Raw genomic sequence first — 9035 nt, 5'->3', positions numbered from 1 at the left:
ATTTGAGCTCAACTAGTGTCCTCTGCACTTGTTCTTGGTGGACGTTGGATTTCCTCCACATGTTTCTGCATTTGATTCTTTATTGCAGATGCTATTAATTCAGGGATTTCTTTTTTCATTTCCAATTTGAGTTCCTTTACACTTTCTGCAGTTGTTTCTTTATTTGAGAAGGTGTTGATTCATTCATTTCATCTGTGTAATTCCCAATTTGTTCTGTGTTAGTGTCCTCTGCACTTGTTATGGTTGTGCTTGTCATCTGAGAATGCATTTTGCTTCTTTTTATTGTCATTTTTGTAGCACTGTCTTCTGACCCAGAATATGTGTTATCTTAACTGAAAAAAACTCAACACATATGAGTACCAAAATTTTTTAGTATATCATGTACATCAAAAAGATAAAAGGAAACAAGGAGAAAAATTAAGATTCCATGAAAGTAAACATTAATATTCAATCACTTGTCCAATCTTGCATAAGTATATGTGTTAATATGCACAACAGATTTGATGACAACAATAGAGAATTTAACAACCATTGTAACTAGTTATTTGTGTTCTGAAAATCGGTAACATATATATTGTTTCATGTTATCTTCTTTCTCTCTTATATTCTGCTTTTCAGATTCTGCTTTTACTTTTCAAAATAAAAAGGAAGGTTTTTTTAATTTTGTATATACATATATATTTTTAATTTTATTTTTTCCTTAATTTTATTGAGAAACAAATAGCAATGAGAGAGTTTCAAACCAAACTGGTAGTACAGTTTCAATAATTAACACATTGTGTACATTCTTCCTAGTGGTTAATTGCTGTACAAGACGCGGACTTGATATCCTATTTACAAACATCATTAGAACAAATCCCTCTATTCATTAAGAGAATGTAACTATATATCTATCTTAACCATTTTGAATACACAGATACAAAATGGAAATTTATCTGCATTCTCTTTTTTTGTTAAGTTCCGTTTTTGAATATTATAGGTGTGTTAACTCAGCAAAATATTCTAAAAGAGTCCAGTAGTCCATAATAGTATTAGGTCTTCCACTTCACTTGCAATATCAGAAATTGTTGACCTGAGTCCCCTACAGTTCAACATAACAGCATGGTTTTACTTCTTATACTTCGTTTTAATACTTTTCTGCTGGATGGTTAAGACCAAGATACAGCAGGACCTATGCAACAAGAGTTGTAGCTTTTGGGCCTGATAAGATCAGTGAAATCCCCTCAGGATTTATCCTGAGATTCTGTACTTCAGGTTGTAGAACCTTTGTCAGTGTCAGCCATGTGAATGAGTTACAGCTACTGCTTGGTCAATGTGCTCTCTGTGAAAGCCTGAGAGAATGTTTTCTCTCCATGGGACTTTCCTTAGGCACACTCTACATCATCGAACACTTTCCTCTTTGGCCCCATGATCTCCTTGATCAGAAAATTTGGGACACTACCGAATTACATTACGTTACAGCACAAGTTCTCATATGTCCTGAGTCTTAAGTGACCTTGGAAGTCTAGGGCTAAAATGTTGGCTTTCCTTGTGGCCCTCCTTTTTCTCTAATTTTGGTCTGCAAAGTTAGGTTGTTAACCATCCAGAAGGCAAACTTATTGTTATTACCATTAAACCTAGGCTGTTAAGCTTAACCTCACTATCTGTCTGTATGTCAACCATCTTAGGCATAACATGGAACAGGTATTTTTCATCAAGTATTGATATGTTGAACTTTAAGTCCCTGTAGAATATGATGAAAAAACATTTAAAAATTAGAATACATTTTTAAAAAGCCATAAAGAATTATATGCTTCTTATGTTTACACATAACTCCAAAAATCTAACCATATACAACCTTGAAGCAGGACAGTCCCATAATATTCCTTTTCCTATCTCTTGCCTTCATTCACCACCCCTTTCTTTTTGAGCAATCATCTACTCGAGAGACAGCACAGCAACAACTGGCATGTTAAAAAGGGAAGTTTAATATAATAAAAAATGGACCTACAAAGGCTTATTTGTGAGTTCTACGTCTTCTATTAATCTAAGACAAGGCAAGAGGAAGAATTGTAGTTTACTTCACACTGAGAACTGAACATAATGTACTAAGGTCATAGGACATCAGTGTGAAAAGTAAAAAGTAAATAAAAGTATTACCAGCTTGTGGACAATTATATGCATACTAGACTAATTTTCAATTTTACACAGCCATTTCCATTCTTCTATTTATTCTAATATGGCTGTTAGTGAGCTCACTTTCCAACCTAAATGCCTATTCTTTCCACATCATTTATACATACACAGACATCTATAAGGTATGAGCAAATATGTAATGAAATGTTACATTTTATAAGTTTATGCTGCGAGACGTATGGCCATTGATTTCCTAAAATTTATTCATCTTTATTTCAAAGACACTTACCTATAGTTCTTGTAACATTCTTGGTAATTTTTCAGAAATGATCTTTCATTTCTTTGTAAGGTATTATGAAAAATAACGTGAATATTTCTGTGAATAGTACCCCATAGAAACACAGTTTCATAATAATTTTATGATATGTCATCCTCATCCACCTTATTCAATGGGTGCCACACTTTGATACTTCTTGCTCTTACCAAAAGTCACAGACCAAAAAAGGTAAACATTGTGAATCAATTCCTTATATCAACAGAAGTATAACAGCATAATTAAAGGCACTCATAGAAAATGAAATTGAGAACTATGGTAGTCCCCAGTCACTCCAGTGGATTATTTCTCTGATGCAGTACAGAGATGGATGAGTACACATTGCAATGATTTTTTGTTGTTTCTTTGATCCGGTCTTTCCATTAAATGACATTTTCCTCCAGTAGGCAACATATTTTTGACCTATGCTAATAAAGAAATTCAAGAAAGTAGATTTTGCAAAGTTACTTCAGCAAATGGAAGGAATGATGTGAAAATGTAGTGAGAGGGGATGTTTTGAGGCATATTGTGTTCTTACTGGAATAATATTTTAAGCTTAAATATTCATATTTCTGGCACACTTCTTATGTCATATTTTAAAGACTTTTTAAAGTTTACTTTTCATATTTTTCAACCATGACTAAGCACATCTAGATGAAAGAGTGGAGCTTTAGGTGATTCAAAATAAATAAGACCAAATAGAGGGTACATTATCGTAAATGTAAAGTACCTCTAAGAAGACACACAGCCTCCTTCTAGGGCCTGAGACAGGCTTAGTTGGGCTTAAAAAGACTTTTCTTAGGAACTACGTTGTAAAATTACTCCTGTGAGTCTTATAGTCAATCAGCAAAGAGGACACGTTACTTAAAGTTCTAAGATAGATACAGAATGGTATACATTCTGGGAGACAAGCATGTTTTCTTTTCTAGCAGTGAACAGTTCAGGATTATCACAAGGATAGAGATTGATTGAATGTTAACAACCCAAACACACTGCTTTTGCTGAACAGGTTTATATTTGTGTGCTTGCTTTTTAACTCTAACAGATTTCATCCACTGACTTTTACAAAGGGAAAGAAGTCAAAGATGATATACACAAATCTAAGAAGCATCAATATTTTTACTGGGCAAGATTCATGATTCTGAAAATTGTGAGATTGAAAAAAAATTTTAAATGGAAAAAATCAAATGGTATGATGAAAATATGGCTTCTGAATAAAGTATAACATTGCTATCTACTTCTCTCAAATTTCACAATACAATGCTGGCTCAAGAATTCATTATATATTTTTTTTGCTACACAGTATTTTATTTTTTAGGAGTAGTTGCATATAAGTTGAGAAAGTTAGATTTAAATTTAAATTCCTTAATGACCTGTCCCAGAATTACTAACAATGGGATTTAAATTTTGATTTGTGAAAATAGAATTTAAGTCATTTCCCTCAAAAGGGACAGGGCTGCTTAGTGGCGATATGTGGCAGCTCTGTTGTCCCAAGAGGGTACTGGCTCCTCAGTAGGTATCCCTGGGCAGTCAGTGTGTATGGTACTAAGGCAGATGCAGAGCAGGCTGACTCCTTCAGAAGTCAGGCAGGCCAGGTAGTGGGAAGAGAGAAGCAAAGCTCTCTACTTCCTCCCAGAGAGCCCACACAGCCTTCTGATGCTTCTCATTCCCTGCCAGCTTCTCCTTGAACTCCTTCAGTGTAGCCCTGGAGCCCACATTGTTCTGAATCTGTAGAGTCAGCTCTATACCTTTGTGGATAAAGTATGCTACGTTTTGGCAGTCTTTTTCCAAAAGTCCCAGGGTTGTTAGTGTTGGGGTCCCCAGTCGCAGTCCACTGGGCCTCAGTGCACTTCTGTTACTTGGGCAAGTATTCTTATTGCAGGCAATAGAACAGTCTTCTAGCACCTTCTCAGCCCTTCTGCCATCTGTGCCCTTGGAAAGTAGATATATGAGGATCAAATGGTTGTCAGAGCCACCTGTAACAATTTCATAACCCAGCTCTGTAAGGGCCTCAGCCAGAGCTCTGCAGTTGGCCACCACCTGCAGCTGTTAGATTTTGAATTGTGTAGTCATGGCTTGCTTCAGGGCCACAGCAATTCCAGCAATGACATGGTTGTGGGGACCTCCCTGGAGGCCTGGAAACACAGCAGAATTGATGAACGACTCCAGGTTGTACAGAATCTCCTTGCCAGTCTTGGGATCCGTGCCGCACACTCCTTTTCTGTAGAAGATCATGCCAGCACGACAGCCTCTCAGGGTCTTGTGGGTTGTGGTGGTCACCACATGGCAGTGCTCAAAAGGGGAAGGCACCACGCCAGCTGCCACCAGTCCACTGATGTGCGCCATGTCTGCCATGAGATATGCTCTGTTCTCATCTGCAATCTTCCACAAATGTGCATAGTCCAGGTTTTGAGAGTAGCAACTGGTTCCATCAAAGATCAGCTTTGGGTGGAAGAGGTGGGCATTCTCCTCCAGCTGGTCATAGTTGATGTAGCCAGTGTCTGGATATACCTTATAGGGCATAGATTCAAAGAAGATAGATGTAGCAGAGATTTTCTTCTTGTCTGTCATGAACCCATGGGTCAGATGGCCTTCATCAGGCAGGTCCAGGCCCATGGTGCACCCATGGGGCTCCACCAGGGCAGTGTATATCCTGAAGTTTGCAGGGGATCCTGAGTATGGCTGGACATTGACCATCCAGCATTGTGGGTCTAGATGATAGGACTGCAGCGCTCGCTTCTGACATAGTATCTCCAGTTCATCGATAAATTCATTTCTGCCATAATATCTCTGGCCTGGATACCCTTCAGAGTATTTGTTATTTAAACAGGAGCCAAGGGCTTCCAGAACTGTCCGGCTGGCAAAATTCTCAGAGGCAATCAGCTCCTGTCCCACTCACTTCCGGTTACTCTCCTTCTTAATGATGTTGTACACTTCAATGTCACTGTCCTTGAGGGGCTGTGCCAGCATAGTTTCACGGGAGGTCCACATGGCAGCATCCTTGTGAGTTCCGTTGACTGGAGTCATTATCACACTAGTTCAAAGCTGCCGGCTACACCTCAGTCCTACGCCGCCTCCAGTCCCACACGAGCCAGGCCCCGCCAACCCGCAGGAATTCGTTATATCTTAAAAAATAAGTGTAATGGTCTCCTATCTTTTTTTCCAGGTTTTGCTATACATCCAAACTATAATCTTTTTTACCTAAAACCATACATTATTTTTTACAAATTAAGAATGCCTATCTTCTGCATTTTGCAGAGGATACAGATAAATGAAGAGAACATTATGCTCACATTTATTACAAGAATAAGTCTATAAATCTACAAAATCTCAACATTCCATGAATTCCCTGTGAAGTTGAAATCACAATACAACTAATTACTATGAAACCTAAGATGCGCTTATTAGACATCTGATATGAGTTCTGATTCATGTGTGCCACAGCATGGAGGGAAATTGGATATTTCATAGAACTCAGTAAGCATTGCCTATATAATGCATAGTAAAAGGTTCTGTATGGCCTGATATGCAGCATAAAATTCCGTGGGTGTAGATGACAAAAGTGATATTCAGATCTTCTTGCAGATGCTAATGGGCTTCCACACTTAAAATAGAAAACACAGGGTGCAGACCATTATACAAGGAATATCCCCATGACTAGTGCAAGACCAAAGAGGGAAATAACAAATGTTTGCCACTTTATCTACATAACTTAGATGTTCCCCTCAGAAGAAACATAGATTTAAACTTTGAGGGGAAGGGCAACAAACTGGTTGTTTCTATGCAAATATAAAATTAGTGAAAAGGAAATGTAAATCAGAATGAAGAATGTTTTTTTAAGAAGTTTTGAACTTAGATGACAGAAAAAATATTCCTTTGCCTCAAAACTATTGGAAGCTATCCACTATAGGAAAAGGGTCAGGATCTCTTAAAAATGTGCTATCTCAAAAGAATACAAAAGTAGTGATGATTGTTATATTATGTATTGTTATCATTAAGTTTTTCTCAGTTTACCAGATAAAGGCATGCAACATTGAATAAGCTTTGTTTTTTTTTTCTTATTCTTGTTAATTGCTTTTTGTTTCATTTCCTCTTTAAAAGTAAAAAAGAGAAATGTGATAAAATTTTAGTAACACTGAGCATAAATGTAATAAAAACATAAGCTATACATTCCAAAATAAAAGAGGAGACATAATTGCAGAGCTTGTTATTTTGTTCCTGTTTTGTAAGGATTTTTTGCATTGTCTTCTACTCTGAGTAATTACTTTGAAGATAGCAACACACACTGTAATAACTATTGCTATCCTCTTATTAGTTGCTGTCAAAATTTCATTTTATCTTTTTTTATTTGTAGTTGTATTTTTTATTTATTTGACACAGGATCTCCCTAAGCAGCCCAAACTCATACTGATTCTCCCTGAGCTTCAACAAAGGGTTCTTCTTAGAATTGATTTGGATAGGGCTGGAGAGATGGCTCAGTGGTCTAAAGCACCTACTTAGAACAAGCTTGGCAAAGCATCAGGGACCGCGGTTCAATCCCCCACCACCACATGCCAGCCAGTCCCGCCCCCTGGTGGGCTGAGCTAGCCACACACACACACCACACACACTCTCTCTCTCTCTCTCTCTCTCTCTCAAATAAATAAAAAAAATTTTAACAAAAAGAATTGATTTGGATAGTGGTTCTATTTTACACCATAAACTTTTGAAAGCTTTCTGGAAGTTTCCCAAGAAGGGGGGAGGTGTAGAAAACTGGAAATTAAACACTTTACTTGTAAAAACTCATGATCCATTTCATTTGATGGTGAACCCAAGAGCTCAAAATAGAGGATATGGATGGACACCCATCTTAGTCCAAATCAAAACTTCTGAAGAGCTGGTGCTACAAAGGAAAATACATCCCTAATTAGCTTTATAATCTTCACTGAGGTGTTCCTATGTGTTGCCATTTCTACAAGGGTCTAAATTAAAAATATTCCCACAGATGTGTGAAATTGTTTTTTCTAGTCCTAAAGCCACCACTGGCTCTTGTCCTTGCTTATTTCTCCAATCCTAACTCAATGAAATAATCTCATATTTGAAACCTAAATTTAAAAATGTTACTTTCCATGGAAGTCCCAGAAATCTTTCCCCCATTTGCACTTCATGCCTCTCACCAGCCACTCAACCTCCCATCACTCATCCAGTTCTAATACCTCTCCACATGTACCCTAATACAAAACGTGTACAACATGTATGCAACAAGATGAGAAGTTTTGTCTTAAAAGAAAGTAATCAAGGGACAATCAATTAACTGTACTGACAATTTTGCCTTTATTATTTGGTCAAACAGTTTTGAGTTGGAAGTCTCACATGGCGTACTTCTTCGTCCATTTTCTAGCGATTCGGTCATAGTCTCCCCTATTCCTGAGGTAGAGCTTGGCGATTTCAGGAACTAAAGAATCGTCAGGATTGGGATCACACAACATGGAAAAGATGGATAACAGTACGTTGCAAATTGTGAACGCTGGTGACCACTGCTTCCTGAGATCTAGACAGATGTTTCCATTTCGACTGATACTTGGGTGAAAAATTCGGGTGGTAAATGTTATCTTGGGTGGTGTAAATGGATAATCCGAAGGAAACTGGATATTTAAGGAAAAAACGCCTCCCTGGTAGGGGCTATCATTGGGACCCATTATGGTCCCCTGCCAGAAGAACAAGTCATTACCCATGGGTCCGGCAGAGCAATGGGTTGGTGGATCACGAGCGAGACCGCAGAGCTCCTTTTGAATCCGCTTCAGAGCCATTCTCTTCAGGTCTTGGGGCCTCAAATTTGGCTCAGGTCTGGAGGCATTGTCCAGGGCATCAGTGTTGTTAGACTTCCAGAAACGCTGCAAAAGGCCAAGGCAACGGGTTCTTGCATTGAGGAATGGTTCTCTGATTGTGGGAGTTGCTGAGAAGGTCCGCCCAGAGTGAAGAGGGCAGAAGGAGACAGCTGGTATCTGTTGCTGGACATCACTTTCGGTACTGCTAGAAACCTGTGGATTGAGGCCTCCTCCCATGATATTACCCAGGGAGCTTGAGAGTCCACTGTCCGCCAGAATGATACCTGTTCAGAGGCCTCTGCTAGAGAGGCCAGAGGTCCTGAAGCAGACTGCCACAATGCTGTGTCTGGTCTCCCTGAAGCCAGGTCCCTGTAACTGTAGTGATCCATTCAGTGAGGTAACAAAGGCCAAAGAGAGTGCGTCACATGTAGGCAGGAACTGACGTAGGCAGGTGGGGGCAGGGCAAAAAAGAGGGTTGGAATTAATAATGGGAGAAGGTGCCAAATCTCTCCTCGAGCGCTTATTCCATGGACAGGCAAGTTATACATGCCAGTTACCAGTAAAATAAAATAAAATGATAATAAAAAAGTGGGTTTCATGAATTGTCCTGCATTTCTCACACAGGGTCACTTTCTCTTTTCATTTTCTGAATCTCTCTTTTTTCTCCAGATATATCTTTTCTATTTTTGGAATTTTTAAATAATTTTTATTGGAGCCAGGGAGATAGCTCAGTAAAGTAAGTGCTTGCCTGGCAAGCGCAAGGGCCTGAGTTCAATCCCCGGTTCCACCAAAATAATAAT

General features: G+C 38.7%; 1 protein-coding gene and 1 pseudogene across 1 annotated transcript; both read right to left on the bottom strand.

Moving 5' to 3' along the window:
- Positions 1 to 3978: 3978 nt before the first annotated feature.
- LOC101572844 lies at positions 3979 to 5474 on the bottom strand (annotated as a pseudogene).
- A 2302-nt stretch (positions 5475 to 7776) lies between these two features.
- On the bottom strand, positions 7777 to 8217 carry LOC101584445 (ubiquitin-conjugating enzyme E2 D3-like). The gene has a single exon (XM_012516378.1). It carries the CDS (start codon positions 8215 to 8217, stop codon positions 7777 to 7779), a length of 441 nt encoding a protein of 146 aa, XP_012371832.1.
- Positions 8218 to 9035: the final 818 nt, after the last annotated feature.

Source organism: Octodon degus, unplaced genomic scaffold (assembly GCF_000260255.1).
Source record: "Octodon degus isolate 3935 unplaced genomic scaffold, OctDeg1.0 scaffold00103, whole genome shotgun sequence".
Lineage (NCBI taxonomy): Eukaryota > Metazoa > Chordata > Mammalia > Rodentia > Octodontidae > Octodon > Octodon degus.
This window is presented reverse-complemented; position numbering and strand designations above follow the sequence as displayed.

Coding starts and splice junctions, on each gene's coding strand:
- LOC101584445 (XM_012516378.1), bottom strand. CDS start 8,217: ATGGCTCTGAAGCGGATTCAAAAGGAGCTCTGCGGTCTCGCTCGTGAT.